Genomic DNA, 21,029 nt, shown 5'->3' with positions numbered 1-21,029 from the left:
ACAAATTTGTTAGTCTCTAAGGTGCCACAAGTACTCCTTTTCTTTTTGCGAATACAGACTAACAACACGGCTGCTACTCTGAAACCTGTCATAAATAAAAATGTTAGTAATTACAATTCATAATGAGAACAATAAGAACAATGAAGTAATTATGCACTGTAACTCTGCTAAGGATCTGGTGCACCAATTGCTCGTTGCTTAGGTGCTAGGAAGGTGGGAGCTAGAAAGAAAACAAAGATTTTTCAGCTGCAATCTGCATCTTGTGGCTGCAGATAACTTAGTTTTTTTGGTTTAAAGTTGGGCAATAGTTACCAATGTGTGCCTCATAATATACCCTTCAAGGTGCAGTGAAAGTGCCGTGGGATCTGTGATTATTATACTGGTATAATTTCCCAATTATACTCAGCTTTGCATGCAACATGAGATGCAATTAAATGTGTCCTAGGCCTCATCATAATTAAAAACCTAATGATCTCCAGCCTCTTCATGAGGAAATCCACAGGAAACTCTTGAGTTTCTTTTTTTCTTCCTTCCTTCTGTTTTTTTTTTTTCATTCCCAAGCAACCCTACTAGAACAGTATGAGATGGGACTTTTGTCTGTGTATTATTATTTTTACCTTGAAGATATTTGGCAAATTAAAATAGATTGCACATTGGCTGTAATAACTATTAAATGTGGGTTGGCAGATAGATGTACATGGAAAGAGGCTCATTTCTTTCCCTTCCCTTCCACTTTGTCTTTGTCCTGTTTTAAATTGTACCTATCTAACGAATCTGCTCTCTTGCTGAACTAGCACTCCGATAGCATGTATTCTGCAGGCAGTGCAGGAAGGATCTTTGAAAGATCCAGTTTAGTTAATTACCAATTACCTGGAAGCTGTGGTCTGCTTGGACAGAAAATTATTTCCTGATAGGACTGAAAGTGATGGGAGCTGTGGCTGCAGCTCTAGACCTTGGTGTATTAAGATGGGCATCCCTGAATTAAGGCACTGATTTAGAGACCACTTTTTTGAAAATCTGGGCTTACGTGACTTCCCCAGCGTCACACAATGAGTCAATTACAAAACTGATATTGGACCCCAGAGATGAAATCCTGACTTCCTGGAAGTCAATAGCAAAACTCCCAGACTTTTCCCTAGATCTGCTAATCCCCTGGTGCGCTGTCTGCTGATCCATGTGACTCCCCTAGTCGGAATATACAATGATGTGGTATAAAGGGCTCTTGGGCACTTATGTTGGATGGTTTGCTTGCCGCACTCATGCACTCCTTCCTGGTCCTGAGGTGTCCAGAGCTGTCTCAGGTGTTTCTCACCAGTATTGTACACAAGGAAGGGGCTATCACTTGCCTGGTCTATGATGTGACTCACCTAAGGATATGTCTACACTGCAGCCAGAGGTGTTAATGGAGCACGTATAGACAGACCCGAGCTAGCATTGATCTAGCTGGGTCAAGTACCAATAGCAGTGAAGCTGCAGCAGCACAGAGAGCAGAGTGGGCTGGCAGCTGGAATGCATACCCAGTGTCCCAAGCAGGCTTGAACAGATCAGCTGCCATGGCTTCGCTGCTGCTGTTGCTCGAGCTAGCTGGATCAAAGCTATGTGTACGTGTGCTGCAGTCACACCTCTGATTTGAATGCAGGGTAGAGGTATCCTGAGTGATTTAGAAGCCGAAGTCCCATTTTTCAAGAGTGACACGTGCGTAAGTCCCACTGACCTGCAATGGGTTTTTGGGGCTCCTACAGGCCAGATTTTTAAAGATATAGACGTGCCTGAAGACACAGCTAGGCACCTTGTGGGATTTTCAGACATGCCTAGGGGCTGAATACTCAAAAGCAGTTAGTCCCCTGATTTTGGTGGAAGTTAGGAGCCTAACTCCTTTTGGCATTCAACCCCAGGTGCAGAACTCCCCTGGATCTCAGGAGTCTGTACCTAGCTGCTTTTGAAAATCCCACAAATGTGCATTTTTAGGTGCTAAATACCTTTGAAAATCTGGTCCTAGGTGGCTAACTTGCTTCTTATCTGCATCTCTTCCCCTGGTTTGTGAATTGCTCCATGGCTTAGGTGGGAGTTAGATGGCTGGATGCCCACAGGGAGGCAGCAGGGCACATGCTCAGAGGCAGGGACATAGGTGCTAGGGAACATTTACTGCAGGGTCTTAGGTGCCGAGTGAGTTTAGGCACCTGGACGGTTTGGTGGCAGTTTTGTGCATGGCACCGGTCCCCAAAACAGGTTTGTAGGTGCCTAACTCCCTTTGTACACCCAGGCCTTAGACATTTTTGAAAATTTTGCCAAAGACTTAATAGTTTTCCCTGGGGTACTCCACTAGATATTCTCCCACCCTCTGTATGACATATTGCTATGTATCTCATTACCCTCCCTCTGGCTAATCTTCAGCCTAAGACTGACTTCACAATTTGCAGAATCCCTGAGAAGAAATTGGAAAGAACTAAACTGTTCCTTGAATTGCCTCCCCTTGCATCACCACCTGTGGAGAGGGATTAGATGCTTCCAGCTCTAGTAGTAGGGCTGGAGAAGAAGATATGACCAGCCCATGAGATGCCTGGCTTGTGCTATAGCCAGCCCTATGTCAGTCCATATCTGGCACTAGGCACATGCTGATCACTTATAAAGTGCCCCTGTAGCTGTCCACATGGTTTCACAGTGTGAATATGCTTCCTTGTTATGAGAGCTGCTGTCATCTTCTTTTGTCAACATCTTAACTTGTTCCTCTGTTAATTGACTCTGAAGGACTTCCTAGCAACAGCCTTGGACATAATGAAGCTGGAAAAGCTAGAGTTTAGTGGGATAAGAGGAAAGGCACTGAGCCAGCGGGTCCTGAGCATGTATGAAGAGTTCCAGGAAGTGTACAAAGTATTTTCAGACCGAAGCTATGACTGTCTCGACACAAACAACGTGGTAGGTGGTACTGGACTCCAGGAGAACTAACTGTGTGTAAAGGCTTTCAAAGAAGCATGTTCTTTCTAGATAAATCCCAAATCCACTTGAAATTCTCTAGCTTTATTTCCAGGCTCTTCCTCCCTCAGTGCATCATTTCCTGATTTTTTTTTTTTCACCCATAGATTGAAAGGTACTTTTAGCCCATGGCAGGTTGCATGAGAAGGCTGTCTTCTAAATTCGGTTCCCAGAGGTTACAGTGGGTAAATTTTTACACGCTTATAACAGAATTGTGGTTAGATGTCTGACCGTGTGTGTGTGTGTGTTCTGTCTGCGTGCTGTACTAACTTTGGCCAGATAGCCCATACAGCAGGCTCCGATCAAACTGTCCAATAACCACAGATTCGGTTCGTAGTGAAGGCACTTGGTCAGGTTTATTGTCAACGAAGCACGGTTCTAATGTCTTGGCTCAATGGTTACAGTTCACTAACACATGTATGCCCGTTGCAATGGACTAGCTTAGTTAATGGTGGAATTTTCCATTATCCCCTAGGCCAGCCAAAGACACTCCCTTTGAGATATCTTTTTATACATTAATACAAACAAGTCACATACTGCTCCTCTGACATAGCCAGTTACCACCCGTTACCTTGTACATCTTTATCCATCAAACTGGCATCCTGACCTTATCTTTAGAATGGGTCAGTGTGTTCCTGTTCTCTTTAGGGAATGTGTTTGTACCATTCTTGGTATGGGGTGTTCTGGTACTACCCTTCTGGAATGTGTTTGCATGAGTGCTCTGTGCCTAGCACCTCTTAGTCATGTGGCAATATCAGCCCTGTTTTTCCCAGATTCTGTGAGCAGGGCCTGCCTCTTGCTCACAACCTGATTTTGCTTTATATTAGCAAAGTTTTGACCACTACTTTAGCCCATGCCTCAGGCCTCACACCAGGGCTCTGATACAAGGGTTTATGTTTCAGGGTCTCTTTCTACTACAAGAATAACTGGAAATATTCCAAATATTCTCCAGATAATGGATCTAACACACAGATCTTGGTGCTCACAGACCATCCTGATTCCTAAGGCTCATGCCAGTAATTGCTTGGGCATGCTGTTTTAATTTTAAGGTTTATTTGGAGACTTTATACCTTGGGCACTAAACTCAGTAACCTACTGTCAACTTTTCAATAAGAAAGCCAGAGTGGGAATGACATTTCCTGAGGGATCTGCTGCCCATGGTTATATATCATGCAAAGGGAACTCCTGATTTCTCTTACTTCCATCATTCACCACTGCCTGCGATTGCAGTCATGATGGTGTCTTCACTGACTGGTTTGCTTGTCCACTGCAGCTAGTTAGCAGCGCACTCTAGCCCAGGAGCACCCACGGAAAGAAAATTAGTGGGTGCTTAGCACCCATTGGCAGCCAGCTCCTCCCCTTCCCCCCAGCGCCTGCCGCGATCAGCTGTTCAGTGGTGTGCAGGAGGCGCTGCGGGGAGTAGGAGGATTGAGGGTACTCGGGGGAAGGGGTGGAACTGGATGGGAAGAGGCAGGGTAGAGGTGGGGTGGGGGCATAGGGGAAGGGGTGGAGTGGGGGCGGGGCCTGGGAAGAGCAGGGGTTGAGCACCCTCAGGGCAAGGAGGAAGCGGGCACCTGTGGTGCTTTTCATTAGTAGATCTCAAAGCAGGTTGCAGGTGATTTAGGATGTTCTAGGTTAAAACCTTAAACTCCACCTGGAAACCAAAAGGCAGCCAGTGCTGATCCTGAAGCACGGGTGCTATGTGCTGCCAGGGACATGCACTGCTTAATGAGCAAGTAGCAGCATTCTATGCCAGTTTCAGTCACCAAGCTGATTTAAGCTATAGGTGCACATGGAACATATTGCATAGCCTAACCTCGAGGTGATACAGGCTTAGATCATGGTAACAAAAGTCCTCCAAGATTCCATATGTCCCCAATCTCATGCACTGCAGAAGCTGGATAGCATGTAGTGAAGAAGGGAGGGAGGCTGACCTGAATGAGGCAACGGGTATGTGTGTGGGCAATCTACACATGAACAATGAGGATAAAAATACCTTGGCTATCTGCTTCTTTCACAGCACACTGAAGGAGGCAGGGGTCCTGTGGAAACTACACTGTGTGCTCATGTATTTAAAGACTGTGTCATACATATGCACAAAGGGCAGAATTAAGCTTGCACAGGCCATCTTGCAGATGTCTTTTTTTTTTTTTATTGTTCAGTGCCTCAGTGAGCTTGATATTCTTTTGACATGGTTATTGTATGGAATTATATTTATTTCTTGTATTGTGATATAGGTATATAATAGTGCATTACAGACCAGTTAAAATAACTGTTCCCTTTCCTGAGTATTAGTAATTGGAACTGTCCAATTTGGGGATGGGGTCAACGAAGTAATAGGAGGACTCCCCTCCAGTCACTGGCTGTGTCTTGCCATCTGCAGTCCAAAGCAGTGGAATCCCTGTGGTATGTCTAACATCTGTGCTGGCTGTCAGGGTTTTACTGTTGAGCTCAGCTGTCAGACTGATATTGTTCCAGACAGTCCTTAGGGAAGGAGTTCACAAAAGTGGCTGCTAGGATCAGAAATCTGCCTCTGGAAGAGGTTGGCTTTAGATCCTGTTCTCCCCTGCCTCTCACAGGATTTTCTGAACCACGTTTGTTAATTAATCGGCTATGGCCCCTTCACAGCTGTGCCAGCCACGAGCCAGTGCTGTAAGGGAATCTAGAGAAAATCAGAGACCCAAAATGCCAGGATCTTGCTGATGCTGGCTAAGAAGTTTTGTCCGGGTTAAGAAGCCTGAAATCTGATTGGCGGGTTTGCCAAGTTCCTGTGATTCTTTGTGTGGTTCAAAATTATTTTACCTTTTTAAAAAAAACAACAACCTAGTTTTCTCTCTCAAATGTCAAAGCATTTATTAAAATCGATGCGTGAAGAATGGGTTGAAAGATAATGGAATTGCCTCAACATGGTCCCATTTACAGTAAGCTTGTGATCAGAGCCACAACATGAATTTGGTTTAAAATATGTCTGCTTTTTAATGCAAAAAGTGCATTTGCAAGATTTCTGACCTAGAGATGTGACTTACGATATGCTCCCCAAAAGAAACATTTTTACAGTTTGCATGGCTGAAAAATAACATCACTCAAGTCATGAAGGTGCACAGACAAATGGGCTTGAAGATACTTAGGGCCAGATCCTCAACTGGGGTAAAATCATGATGCTGTATTGAAGTCAGTGGAGCTTCACTGATCTACGCCCGCTGAATATCTGCCTCTTACGAGGAACTACCCTTTCCTGCTCCTGGCATGGGGAAAGGGGTGTGGGACAGTGCCCAAAGCAGGGTGATTCTTGTCAAGAACAGTGTTCCTCACTCTAACATTGTATAACAGCCTGATGTGCTCCATTTCCTTAGGAGTTCGAACATGATGCCTCTGACTTTAAGCAGAAAGTGGAAGATATGGACAGAAGGCTGGGGACTATTTTCGGCCAGGCTTTTGATGACGCAGCTGGCTTGGAGCACGCCTTCAAGGTCTGTGATTCTTGCCAAAGAAATAAAGCTCTTTTTGTACAGGTATCCTGTCCTCCCCCAAACAAACTACATGTCCCATAGCAGTGTTCTGACAGTGCCATGTTCAGGACATGCAGACTGCTTTTCTAAATGCAGAGCATTTGTCTAGCTAAAATACACCATTTAGTTTCCTGTCGGTTGCTTTGTTTGTGAAGGGTTAATAAAGTGACAGCTTGGATGCCCAGGGAGATGCATTGTGTGTTTGTGCTGCTATACAAGCCAACAGAGCAGAGATTCCCACACTGCAGCCTGTGGGCTAGTGTTGGTCCGCAGAGCACTTGCTTGTGGTGCATGAAGAGTTGTCTAGCTCTCCTCCCTGTTTGCAGTTGCTTGTTTTGATTTCCAGACGTCTCATTTCTCAGGAGAGGAAACAGGAGTTGCCTTCAGGGACTAGAACTGCCAGTGGCCTCCAGGGACTGGAACAGTTGGGGTAGAAAGGAAATAAGGAGCCAGGCAGCCATTTCAGGGCAGAGTGGCAGGCGAGGACCAGCTGGAGAAGTAGAGGCAGAGAGAGGAACAGAAGAGTTGGGAGATGAACTGGGAAGGGAGCTAGTCCACAAGATACTCCCTCTCTCAGCCCTGGGGCTGGCAGAACAATGGCAAAACATTTGGTGAGCAAGTTCAAAAGGTCAATGTTGGTCCCATTTAGCAGGTGTCCAAATGGACCCATTTTTCATTTTTAAGACTATTTCATGAAATTATTTTATTGATGTTTTTATGGTTCCTGAAATGTGGTGTACACAAAAAAAAGGTTTTGTTAAATAAAAATCTTTTGTTTATGAAAAAACGTGGTTTTCGGTGAGTGAAAATTGTCGCTAATGATTTCACTAACATTTTGATAAAAAAGTTGATAACAAATGTTGTGAAAAATGGAAACTGTCAACTTTTTTGAGGGGGTGAAAAAATTTCTGTTTGGAAAAAAATGCTATTTTTTGATGAAAATAGTTTTCATTTGACAAATTTTGACCAGCTCTGATTATTGCGATGCACTGCATATTGTGGAGAATGCTTGAGAAATGCTTGTGAATGAGAGATGGGACTTTATGGAAAAATGAGTGTGATCAGTGCAGATTTTTCTTTTTCAAAACCATCCCTTATTGAATACAGTATTGAGAGCTCATGGTCTGTAAAGAGGTTCATAGCAACCAGGGGCTACTGGAGAAGCTGGGGCTGTGATTTTTTTTTTTCTTTTCTTTTCTGTTTGTTCCTCTCCCTAGTTGCTGGACATATTTGGGAGCCTTCTGGAACGGCCAGTGATAGCTGCTAGTGCCTCTGACAAATATCCTCGGCTTATCACCATGTTTGATGGAGATCTGGATGATGCTAAATTGATCTACTTGAGGCATATTCAGGAGGAGATGGAGCTAGGTTCGTGTTAGTAATTGTGCAAAATTGTTTGACCTGAAACAACAGCAGAGCAATCAAGATGATTTGAATTGATTTTAATCAAGATATAAATCTGATTTTTTAAAAAAGATTTACTTAAATCAGTTTTACAAATCCTCAAACTAATATGAAAATATATACTAGTGTGGTTTTAGATTAAAATATATAATTTTTATAATTAAAATTATGAATGCAGGTTTTTAAACTAATTTATTTCAATTTCACTACATTAGAGCATTTTACAGATTGCTATAGACAAAGAAGAAAATATTGAAAAGATTAACATTGTTTTGCTATAAACTCTTACCAAATGTAATTTTTTCCTCCACCTACCATTCCCTTTTACTCTTAAACATGAGCACTCTTAAAATTATAAATTATTCTTAGTGTGATAAATGTACTTAATCTTATAGTTACTCAAATATTAAATAATTAAATATTTTAAATAACTATTCAGTTCCCTTATAATAATACAAAATACATGTGTACACCTGTAGTTAATAATCTTATGAACCACAGAGTATTTGCTAGCAGAGTCTAATCTGTGAGCTGTGATTGGTCTGAGTTCTGGGGGAGTGAAAGGATGCCCCAATCAGATGTAGAAGTAAGATTAACACTTCAGCTAGGTATAAAACTCTCCTGTATATTCTCAGAAATTAAAAACAATAGTTCTTTCCCTCACTTGATATTTTTCCAGAATATTCTGCATTCAACCCAAAACATAAACTACAAAAAGATTAAACTTCTTAGTAGAAAAAGCCTGTGTGTAAGATCTGAAATTCTGCTAACAATTAGGAAACTCTAAATGAAGAAACAAGAGCATTAAAGCTGATCAAGGAATGATCGCTGAAAAATATTTGATCAGAAAAATGAAAACCCCAAAACCAAAAAATCATAGAAATGTGGGACTGGAAGGAATCTTGAGAAGTCCCCATACCCACCTGAGGCAGAACAAAGTAAACTTAGACTGCCCCTGACAGGTGTTTGTCCAACCTATTCTTAAAAACCTCCAGTGATGGGGATTCCACAACCGCTCTTGGAAACCTGTACCAGAGCTTAACTACCCTTAGAGTTAGAAAGTTTTTCCTAATATCTAACCTAAATCTCCCTTATTACAGACTAAGTCCATTGCTTCTTATCCTACCTTCAGTGGACATGGAGGACAATTGATCACTGTCCTCTTTAGAAAAGCCCTTAACATATTTGAAGAATTATCAGGTCCCCCCTCAGGCTTCTTTTCTCAATACTAAACGTGCCCAGTTTTTTAAACCTTTCCTCAGAGGTCAGGTTTTCTAAATCTTTGATCATTTTTGTTGCTCTCCCCTGGACTCTTTCCTATTTGTTCACATCTTTCCTTAAGTGTGGTGGCCAGAGCTGCACACAGTACTCAAGCTGATGCCTCACCAATACCAACTAGAGTGGGACAGTTACTTCCCATGTCTTGCATATAACACTCGTGTTAATACACCCCGAATGATCTTAGCCTTTTTGGCAACTGCATCACATTGTTGGCTTGCATTCAATTGTGATCCACTCTAATCCCCAGATCATTTTCTGCAGTATTAGTCAGTTATTCTCCATTTTGTAGTTGTGGATTTGATTGATCCTTTCTAAGTGAAATACTTTGCATTTATCTTTTTTATTGAATTTCATCTTGTTGATTTCAGGCTAATTCTCCAATTTGTCGAGGTTATTTTGATTCTAATCCTGTCCTCCAAAGAATTTACAGTCCCTCCCCGCTTAGTGACATCTGCAAATTTTATAACATATTCCCCACTCCATTAGCCATGGCATTAATGAAATTTGTGAATAGTACGGAACCCAGGACTGACCCCACTAGATGCACACTCCCAGTTTCACAGCAAACCACTGTAAGTACTCTTCGAGTGCAGTCTTTTAACCAGTTGTGCACTCACCTTATAGTTATTTCCTCTAGACCACACTTCCCTAGTGTACTTATGAGACTGTCATGTGGGACTGTGTCAAAAGCCTTGCTAAAATCACAATATATCATATCTACTGCTTCCCCTATATCAACTAGGCTGGTAATACTGTCAAAGAAGAGAATTCAGTTGGTTTGTCATGATTTGTTGTTGACATCTGTATTTGCTATTCCTTATAATCTCTAGATATTTATGCATTGATTGTTTAATATTTTTTCCAGGTATCATAGGTAGGCTGACTAGTCTATCACTCCCTAGGTCCTCTTTGTTCCCTTGTCAAAGATAGGTACTGTGTTTCCCTTTCTCCAGTCCTCTGAGACCCCAACCGTCCTCCTTAAGTTCTGGAAGATAATTGCTAATGGTTCTGAGATTGCTTCAGCAAGGTCCTTAAGTATCCTAGGGTGAATTTCATCAGGCCCTGCCAACTTTAATACCTTCAGTTTATCTAAATAGTCTTTAACCTGTTCTTACCCTCTTTTGACTTGTGTTCCTTCCACCTTGTTGTTTGTGGTGGGTGAGGGCCCCCTTGAGTCCCAGCCAGATGATGATTTGGGCTGCTTACACAAGGGATTCTTCAAACATGATAAATAAAAAGGTTCCTTTCCCTCTCCCTCCTCTGGGAGAAGGAGAATCAGAGTAAAAGAAAAAGACAAAGGTCATTAGACTCTTTGGCAATCTTTTGGTCATCCCTTTGGGACATGGCTTATCTGCAGGCTCTAGAGTCATTGATCAGGGTTACGGTCTGCTTCCAGGTCCTCCTTTTGGTAACCCCTGCTTTGTACCTGGTCAGTGCAGTCTCAGGGGTGGCAGGGTTTGTGACTGTCTTCCTCCTTACTGATCTGTCCCTGAAGTCAGCTGTCTCTGAAGTACAGCAATGTTCCCCTAATGTGTGGCAGGCTTTCCCATTTCAGCCTCCCTCCCTCCTGGCAGAGTAAGCCATACAGGTGTGTCTGGTTAGCGCTGGCTGAGCCCATAAGAACTCACTTGCCTCTTGTTGACTAGAGTGAGGATGTGGCCCCTTCGGTTGTTAATATTAATTGTGTTGGGTATTTGGTCACCATTAAACTTTTTAGTGAAGACAATGAAGCAAAATAGGCATTAAACACCTCAGCCTTCTTGATGTCATCTGTTATTAGCTCTCCTTCCTGCTAAGTAGTGGACCTATATTTTCCTTTAACTTTCTTTTGGTCCTAATGTATTTAAAGAACATCATCTGATTGCCTTTTATGTCCCTTGCTTGGTGTAACTCATTTTGCACTTAGCCTTTCTGATTTTTTCTTACATGCTTGTGCTGTGCTTGCGTTCTCCTCCTTAGCAATTACCCCACGTTTCCATTTTTTGTAGGATTTGTTTTTGATTTTCAGATCATTAAAGAGCACCTGATGGAGCCATAATGGCCTCTTACTATTCTTACTAACTTTCCTTTGCCTCGGGATAGTCTGCAGTTGTGCCTTTAATATTGTCACCTTGAGAACCTAGTATCGCTCCTGAATTCCTTTTCCCCTTAGATTTTCTTCCCATGGGACCTTACACAGTAGTTCACTGAGTTTGTTAAAGTCTTCTTTTTTTTTTTATTTGTTCTGCTGTTCTCACCCTTTCCTTAGGTTCATGAAATCTGTCATTTCATGATCACTTTCACCCAAAGCCTTCCACCTTCAGATTTACAACCAATTCTTCCCTGTTGGTCAGAATCAAGTCTAAAATGTCTGTTCCCCTGGTTACTTCCTCCACTTTCTGAAACAAAAACTTGTCCCTAATACATTCCAAGGATTTATGGGACATTTTGCTGTATCCCTTTATAGCAATATTCCAGTCATGAGACCTTTCCTACCAAGTCTCTGTGACACCAATTACATAATAATTTAGCTTATATATTAATACTTCCAGTTCTTTCTGATTATTCTCCTTACTTCTTGCATGTGTGTTCAATTGTTGAAAATTTTTGATGAAAGCAAAACTGTTTTGGCAAAAAAAATTTTTTTTGTCAAAAAGTCATTTTCCATTGCAAAAATGTTTCAGTGGACATTTTTTGACCAACTCTGAAAAGCATCACTTTATCAGCCAAGGCCTACAAAATGAGAAGAAATTAAAGAACTAGCAACATATAAATAAAAATCTAATTGAAATAAAAAAAATGGATTCAGATTGTTTTTTAAATCATGGGTTTTTTTTAATCCACTTGACTTGAAATTAAGATTGGGATTGGTGACACATGCTTAGTTTTACATCCAACTAGCCTGTGAGAGGAAGGAGTTTCCTCCCATCACCCCATGCTCATGTAACTGCCTCTCCTAGTTAATGGGACTTGCATGTCTGAACAGAGAGACTTGTACACTGCCTGGATATGAGTTTCCAGCATTTCCCCTGAAACCTATAAATGCAAAGTGCATTAGCAGAAATCTTAACTATGGGTTTACTCAGTCCATGAACACTGACACAGGACGGAAAAGACAGGCTCCTATCAGATTATCAGAACCAAAGACTAGCTATTTGAATGATACCCAGATCACACCACCTTCAGGGAATGAACCTGGACCTCAGGATTTTAAAGTATGAGCTTCTAGTGCCTGAGTTGAAGAAGCAGGCTCTGTAACTCAGCTGCTGAAACTGACTCACAACCCTGTCTATATATGGGCTGCCACTAGACGGGGACTGTGATCCACATTGTGTCAGTGTGGGCTGTGCTATATAAGTTCTACAGTTACTTTGTTTTATTCTTTTTATAAGAATAGAGCTTTTAATGCTCTGTGGTTTGAAAATATTTATGGCTTAAAATATTTTAATCTGAAGTAAACACATTTAAAGGTGCGCGAGTTAGAAGCACTGTGTATTTTTACACTATGTCCTTACCACTCCTAGTTTGATGATTGCAAAGATGTAATAAATCATCCTAAATGTTTTGAAAGAGTCAGGCGAAAAAGGTTATTTGGCACTAGGTTAAATATGTGGGGTGAAATCCTGACTTGATTGAAGTAAACAGCAAAACTCTTGTTAATGTTAATGGGAGCAGGACATCACTGGCCATGTTTGCTTTGCAAGTTGTTCTAAGTCAATAGAAATATTTTGTTGAAATGTGTAAAAGATGTGATCATTTTCAGGTCTGTGCAGCTCTTGTTCTGCATGCACAGCTCCCAGCAACACCACTGCTGTTAATGCGTCCTGACTGACGGCGCACAAAGAGGTCCTCAGGCCCTGGCAAGTTTTGCAGATTTCTTAGTCTGGAGCACAGTGATTCTGCAAGTCAGGGGATCAGACAGCCCATTTAATTAAAGACAGTATGTTCCATAAGGCACTAGTGTTGCACAGAATCACAACGTGCCTTTAACGTGCCTTGCCAGATACCACTGCAATTCTTTCAGGACCTGTTGAGTTTGCTGTGAGGCATTATTCCCAAAGTCATTAATGACTCACAAAGCAGAGCAAAGAGATTGAGATAGACATTGACTAGGATCCCCCATCAAGTAGGCAGTTAAAGCCTGCCTTTGCTCCAGGATTATATTATGATTCCAGAATGCTGGGTTCAAAGAGAAATCCTAGGAAATCAGGGGAACGTTAAATAGACATGTTATCATCAGTGGGATCTCTGCTGTCGGGGATGATATACTGTGCAGAGCTGAGTAGTAAATACCTTCAAATCCTCACTTTAGGTTACATTTGTCTTCATCCAGGCTATCCCTCCGTGCACAGGAACATGTCCTTGGTAGCTGGGGCTTTGCGCTGGGCTCAGGAGCTGAGAGACCGGATCCAGGTCCCATTCAGTCATTTTAGGCACATCACACATTCGTGCGTATCTTTATCACAGATAAGTTATTGTTTTAACTATCTCAGTCCCTTTTCTCAATGAATCTGAGTTTCATCCTGTGTTGACTATTGTGTTCTAGTTCGAGCTAAAAATCCTTTTTAGCCAGAAAGGTAAAGAGTGCTTTCATGGAGAAGTAATTACAATTGTGTTTTAAGCTTTCCTGAAATCATTTTTTAATAAGCTTCTTAATTGGATTGGTTATGAAATGATTAAGAGGCACGGTGGGCAGATGCACAGGGCTTATCAGCTTTCAAACATAACTTTAGGTTCGAAGTGAAGGAGTCATTGGACCTTTTCCCCACCACTATACAATCCTGCATAGATAGCAGTCTCTGCTCAAGAGGAGCCCAGGACTAGAACAATAGGGATGCTTCAGGTCCTAATTAAGGCACGTTGGTAGAGCTGTGAAGGGAAAGGGATTTGGCACAGCTGCAGCAGGGACAGCTGTAGTACTAGACTGAGCAGCGTTGGCAGAACTGTGTGGAGTTTCCAGGGTTGAAATAGCAAGGGGGCTAAAGGTCAGGATTAAAGTGCATTGGCAGAGGTTGGTGGGGGTGCTGCTTGTTCTACAAATAAGAAGGATTGAAAACAATTGCACCGTCCATTAAGGGGCAAACCTGGAAGATATTGAAATTTTTTCCATCAGAACATTTCTTTTTTTGTCATATATGGGTCATCTTGTAAAAACAGTCCCCACACACTGTCTGCATTCATCTCTTATTGGTCTGAGACTGGTTCTAGGCACACCTGATAAAGCCATAGGAAGCAGAAAGCAAATAAGAGCAAAGGAGTTTGATAGTTTTGGTTCATGACGGTTGAAAGAACTCCATCAGCATTACCTTGGAGCATGGAGTGACTCTGGCTGCTGGTTCTTGCTAGAAGGGATTATAAACTGTGATGAGTCTGCATTTTTGAAACAGTCCTCTAACAAGACATTCCCTTTGCTCTGTCCAGTGTTTTGCTATCGATAGCCTGTGTGCTGCCATCCTAACTATACTACTAGTTTGTAGTAATAAAGTCATTAACAGGGTGAGAATGGAAGCCCATACCCACTGCCCCAAACACATAACCCAAATCCATTGCATTCCCTGGAAGCTTTCATAGCAAATGCTATACACCGTGAAGAAAGGCCAGATCTGCATTTTATACAGATTCTGTTCACTCCATTAGGCTCAGCTAATAACCTGCCCTCCAGCTGTAGGTGAGAGGCTGCTATATCAGACTTGCAGCTTGTAAGGTAAAATAAAAAGGGAAAATGAGGACTGACTAGCTCAGGGCATTTGTGGTGGGGTGAGGACGTCTTGTTCAGATCTGCCCCTGACATATGTGAATATTTTTCCTGTATGGTGACTGCACAGTGATCTCTGTGAAGGAGTTCTGGGCCCTACTTACAGCTGGTCCAAAACTTTTGTTTGACAGACACCGACCTTTCAACTCAATGCAAATTTCTGTGAAAAAAATATTGTTTTTTGTGAAAAAAAATTTCAGATTTTCATCAAAAAACCAAAGCCTCTCACGTTTTTTGATGATAAACCTGAACATTTGTAAAGAAAAAAAAATTCCATCTGAATTCAGTCACTAGCAATCGCTTTACAGCACAGCACTGGACTGGTACCCTCAGGCTCTCTACATTAGAGAGCATTTGCATGGACACCACACGAAACACATCACACCTATGCTTCCAACGTGTCACAGGTGTGTCCAGTGCAATAGCTGTATGACATGCCTGAGCCCTCAGTGGTTCACTTTAAGGCATTGCAGTGCTAGTTCTTGTGTAAGGGAAGCAAAGGCACTGTAGTTGTACAAAGTCTGCCCAGTGCAATCCCACAGTGCTCTAGGCCACCGTCCTGAGGGCTTGGAACATGGGCTCTATCACAGGTCAGTCTGCCTTCCTCAGAGCCCCCTATGCAGTCCTCTTAGTCTCAGCTTTGCCCAGCCCCCCACTTGTCCCCCCACAATCCCAAAGGGAGAGTCAGGACACAGGCAGCTGCTCCTGAGCTATGTTTTCTCCCCTCTCCTGACTACTGAGGAGCTGCGGTTGGGGTTTACATCCAGGGTACAATCAAAGGTTTTTTAAAGGCTGAAGGCAGCTAATCAGACCATTTGCAAGCCATTGATGCTTCAGTCTGACACTTGAGACATTTTACGTAGCATTTGACTTTTTTGGTTCTCTCTAGTTTAACAAAATAGCGTGATTTTCAAACTTTACATGGATTTAAATAGACTAAAACATGGACAAAGGTGAATTAAAAAGTCCCAACTGTAAAGACTTGTGTACTAAACCTGCTATTGCTTGGTACAGTAATCCAGGCATCACAAAGAGAGCACAGCTGTGGGGGTGCTCTGCAAAACTCACAGCCACCAAAAATGCAGAAGAAGAAATGGGAATGCTGGAGCTCTCTCCTACATTGCACAGGGCAATCCAAGCTGAGGATGTGAAGAGTCTGCAATCTATCCAAGCTCTGCTGGGCAAAGAGAGGCTAGGAGAGCCAAAGAGCTATGGCACTCATGAGCTCCATAAGGCAGTGGCATCTGGGGGGAGGTAGTTGTAATTGCCACGCTCAATAGCGCTGCACTAAGGCTAGGTAGAAGGGGAGAACCAGGAAATGGGGGAACTGCAGAATTGCAATGCTGAGAACCCCCAAGTGTCATATTGGCCATGTGGGGTATTTTTAAAAAACAAAGAAGCAAAAAAAAAAAAAGTAATGAACCTTACATTAAGATTGGCATGGGTCTTGCACTTAAACCTGAGCCGTTAGCAGTATAAAAACATTTAAGAGAAGGCAGATAAATCATCTGTGATTATTATTTGTATTATTGTAGGACCTAGAGAACCCTGTCAAAACCCTGGGCCCTGTTATGCAGAACGAAGACAGTCCCTGCCCTGAAGAGTTCAGATACACTTAGATTTAATCTTAAATGAGGGCACATGTATAGAATCTAAAACTCCTTGTTTGTTGAATGTTAAAATGGCACCTGCCCATGGCCTGAAATGCTCTCAAAAATGTGTTTGAAACGAGGTAATCTACAGTTTCCATCCATTGTGTAACAATGCCTGTGTTCCACTGATAGCTGCCTGGAGTCCCCTGAAGGAAAAAGAATGATACAGAAGTACCAAGACATGGTACAGTTGCTAGAAAGGTAAGTCTGTTCATTTAGCCCTATCTTATATAAGGGTTTGATGCAGCTGCACATCACAGGAGTATCCAAAGGTTTCTGTTGACTCCCGTGGGCGTTGGAGCAGAGCCCTAGCTTCCAGTCAAACTGTTACTTTGTAGCTTGCATTAAGCACTTGTAATCTCTAAATCGGATGCCTTTGGTTTTGTTTTTCTGTGATTAGAAGCACTGTATTATTTTGTTTTGCATTGGCTTTTTTTCCAGATGTTTTCACTTGGCAGGTGTGTATCACAGAATTGCTTTCTGATGTTAATCAGCTAATGAGAAATACAGGGCTGGCCTCCTTGGAGTATCTCTCCTGATACAGATATATTAGAAGAGCTGGCTCTTAAATGGATGATAAAGGTAGACGTTTTAATTACAACATGAAATCAATGTAGTGAAGAATCCCTATAAAAGACCCTACAGGATGGATCCAGAGTGTGGATCTCTTGACAATGTTTCCCAGCACAGCTCTGCCATGGTAGCACTGTTGAGTGCACACCAGTGTACAGGTAGCAGACATTACGTTCTCCTCTTAGACACTCAACTAGGACTAGAAATTCAGCCATATGGAAAAACATCCTCTTACCAGCTTCCCAAAACTCAGAATACCTTGTGGTTTTGCCCCAGTTGTGGAGTGATTCCCACACAAATTAATATATATATTATGGGTAAAAACCTGCCATTTTCCATCAAAAATTGACTTTTCATGTGGGGCAAGTATATGAAGATTTGCTGTTTGTTACTGGGGTGAAATTTCACCATTCAGGAATGTGTTAATTGGCAATGCAATTAACTGAGAATCCAGCCTTGGCCAAATTAAGAAGTTCTCACTGGTGGAATGCTCATTCCATCAAGGTGCCACCCACCATGCTCCAAGCTTTTAGGCCAAACCTTGGTTTGGTGGTGAAAGGAGGAGGAAGAAACTTTTTGACTGTGCCCCATATAGAATTACAACCCCTTTGATGTCTTTGGAATGCTGCAGGAGTCTCCTTGGTGCCAGGGATCATGTGCAATACAGCCTAGCAGAAGCTGAAGTGCTGCTATAAACTTTCAGTAGGTGAGCAAACTGCACATACACAAATGATGAGACTGTATGGCATATAATTAGGCATAATCTAGATAGCTGCTTTTCACTGTCCCCATGAAACTCTGTCTGACTTCAGGACTACCAGCTTGCCAGATTTCAGTGTCCTACTCCTAACTGCTGAGGGGCTAGAAATGTTCAAATAATGGTTCAACAGTGCCAGCTGTCATGACACGGGATAGAACTCTCAGAACAGTCCAGGATCCTAAGTCCCCATTTCAAAAGCAACTTAAATGTTTAGGAGCCTAAGTCCCATTGGTTTCAAAGAAACTTAGCATACGGCTACACTCTGAGTGGGGGAATGCGATTCCCAGCTCAAAGAGACATACCAGTATATGCTAAAATAGCAGTGTAGCCTTGGCTGGGTGAGTGGTGGGAGGGGTTAGCTGTTTGCATGCCTACCTAGCACTTCCGATGGGATTGTATGCAGGGAGGATAGCTCCTCCCACTGTTCATGCCCTCATGGCTACTCTGCTGTTTTTGCTCATTCAGAACTAGTGCACTTATGTCAATTTGAGCTGACAATTATACCCCCAGCTCAAAGTGTAGACATACCCATAGGCTCCTAAGTGCCCCAGAGCCAGATTTTCACAGGTGCCTAAAGATGTAGATAGGCACCTAGTGGGATTGTCAACAATGACATTGATGGTAGTTAAATACACAACATCCTTAGGCATTTTTGAAAATCCCACCAGGCACCGATCTGCAGCTTTTGGGGACCAAACACTTTTGAAAATCTGGTGGTGTGACGCTTTTGAAAATGAGACTGTCTCCTAAATCACTCAGGTGCTTTTGAATATCTTACCTGAAATCTTAGACTTTCTGATTTGCATTTTCCCCAGTTTCCTCATGCATGTATTTGCAGGTTTGGTCTTTATGGAGATGCTGTGGAATATTTTTTCTTAAAATTCATTCATATTTCTGAGTTTTGAAGTAGGTTTATCTTTCATTCAGACCTGCCTCTTTGGCTGACTGGCAGATGCCTGATGAATGTTGTCTCTGGCAGGTATCAGGAGAAGCTCTATAAGGATTGGTCCCAGACAGTGTCCGAAAAATCACAGTATAATCTCTCCCAGCCAGTTATAAGACGAGATCCAGAGACCAAGCTGATCACAGTCAATTTTGATCTGCAGGTAAAATATGAAGATAATTAATCTCACTGCAAGACTTACTGCACATTGCACCCTGACACGTGACTGTATTTCACTGGGGCTACCCTGGGTTCAAGATGATGCGCTGGACCCGCTCTGCTAAAAGTGCATTCTCAGCACCATGCAGCATCTTCCCTGACAGACAACTTGGATTTACTCTCCTCCTCTTGGGCCATGTCTCCTGTTAAATATCACATTCAAAGTAAATCCTTCCAGTGGAAATTTCTGTGTACCTCACACACAAATCCTAATTCAGCTGTTTTGGAGCCTGCATGCTTCATACTGTAAGAATTCACTGTCCCTGTATTAGGGTGACCTGTTTTTTCAGTGGTATAAAACAGGATATGTCCTTGGGGATGGATTCAACAGAAAATCCAGGCAGGATCCATGAAGCACACAAAGGGGCTCTGGCTCTGATGTATTTTTAGTTGGGGGTAGGGGAAAGAAGATTTTGTTTATAGGAAGTTTGTGTTGAAGCTGGGCGTGTGGGTAAGCAGAGGTTTTTGGTTCTGCTCTCTCTGTGCATTTATAGTTGTATCTACTGGTAAAAAACCTTAGTTTTTATCATTGCTTTTCTGATAGTCCCATTAGCATCACAGAGACACATAGCTCAAAGGGGGGAAGCATGAGTCCATTCCTTTTTGTGCATCTTCAAGAAAATTGTTTGCTAAGTTCCAATGAATTACACCTATGCAAATTCCATGAAGGTGAGAAGGTTGCACAGGTGTCACTGGGTCAATGTTTGAGAAGGAAAATCCCAGCATGGCTTTCATGGGCTGCAAGGAATTTGCTGGGATGGCAGCTAGAAAAAACATCTTTTTACTTGTTCTTAAAGTACATTGGTATAGAGATTGGTGGGAGACATTTAGTATGATGGATTTGTGGGTCACTTGTCAGAGAAAAGCTTTCCTATACGTAAAAAGCCACCCCATAATCATTGCTTTTGAAAACTATAAAATGTTCAGAATTAGAAAAGTGGCAGCTAACTGAGAGAAGGTGAGTGTGTCAGTCCCTGGACTGCAGTTCTGTAGGTGTCATCAGAAGAAACAATGAGTCCATGGGGTCTACTCACCACTAGGGTGCCTCCTCCTGGCTGCTCTGGAGATTAATTTTTTCCAGGTGCTGCACCCCCTCTGGCAGTCTGTTCAAATGTTCTGTCTTGCCCTGTGGCCCCTCTCGCTCCAGGAGCTGCAACTTCTTCTTTGTGACTCAGCCCTCTGGCCAAGTCACTATGGTCCTCCCCTTCTGGTGGCAGTCTGCTCTCAACTGTCTGGTTTGCACCACTTCCCCAGTAGCTGGCAGGGGAACCTGGGCCCACCCTCTACTCCAGGTTCCAGCTCAGGGGCCCTCAAGTCAGCACCAAAAATCTGTTCTATCCTGGCCCTTACTGGCTTTTCCCTGAGCCTTGTCATAATTTCTGGCTCTTTCCTCTTCTCTGAGTTTACCAGTCACACAACTGCCTCATCCCAGGGAGAACCGTAGGCTACATGCCTCTGTTGCTCAAAACACACCTCCCTTCTCCCAGTGAGTGACTCCAGACTACTCTGCAGCCTCCTTCTGCCCTCAGCTCCTCGACTTTATACAGGCCCCTCCTCTTTCTGTCTAGCTGAGCCTCATTTAATCAATCCCTGCTCCCTGGCTTCTCATCCAGGTGCAGCCTGGGCAGTTAATTGGCCCACCTGACCACCTTAACCCCTTCAGGGCCTGTGTGGGGGTAGACACCCTATCACAATGAGTCTATCTGCACTGGTTGTTTTCTAGCTGATTTCAGTGCTCAGGGAAGTGAGTTATCTGGAGGCAAACCAGGTGGAGAGCATCCCTGAAACAGCAGCAGAAATCTACTCCTCCAAGGAGTCGTACCGGAAGCTGGTGGCTAACTTGGAGCTGATGGTGAATGGGTACAATAAGATCCTGAGGACAGTCCTTGAGGTGGAATACCCTCTGGTACAGGGGCAACTGCAGGATATTGACTCCAGACTGAAAGAGGCAGAAGAGACACTGAACTGGAAGACAGAAGGT

General features: G+C 42.8%; 1 protein-coding gene across 2 annotated transcripts in view; it reads left to right on the top strand.

Annotated features, from left to right (window-relative positions):
• Positions 1 to 21,029, top strand: part of DNAH9 (dynein axonemal heavy chain 9) — a 402,978-nt gene that overhangs the window by 19,583 nt on the left and 362,366 nt on the right. For both annotated transcript variants that reach the window (XM_038371718.2, XM_043496454.1), the window contains exons 7-13: positions 2,749 to 2,916; positions 6,327 to 6,443; positions 7,700 to 7,850; positions 13,480 to 13,594; positions 16,686 to 16,754; positions 18,866 to 18,992; positions 20,772 to 21,027. In XM_038371718.2, coding sequence (XP_038227646.1) covers positions 2,749 to 2,916; positions 6,327 to 6,443; positions 7,700 to 7,850; positions 13,480 to 13,594; positions 16,686 to 16,754; positions 18,866 to 18,992; positions 20,772 to 21,027 — 1,003 coding nt within the window. The remainder of the gene's footprint in view (positions 1 to 2,748; positions 2,917 to 6,326; positions 6,444 to 7,699; positions 7,851 to 13,479; positions 13,595 to 16,685; positions 16,755 to 18,865; positions 18,993 to 20,771; positions 21,028 to 21,029) is intronic.

This window comes from Dermochelys coriacea, chromosome 14, assembly GCF_009764565.3.
Source record: "Dermochelys coriacea isolate rDerCor1 chromosome 14, rDerCor1.pri.v4, whole genome shotgun sequence".
Lineage (NCBI taxonomy): Eukaryota > Metazoa > Chordata > Testudines > Dermochelyidae > Dermochelys > Dermochelys coriacea.
Note: the sequence above shows the minus strand (reverse complement) of the source record. Positions and strands in the feature narration are given on the sequence as shown.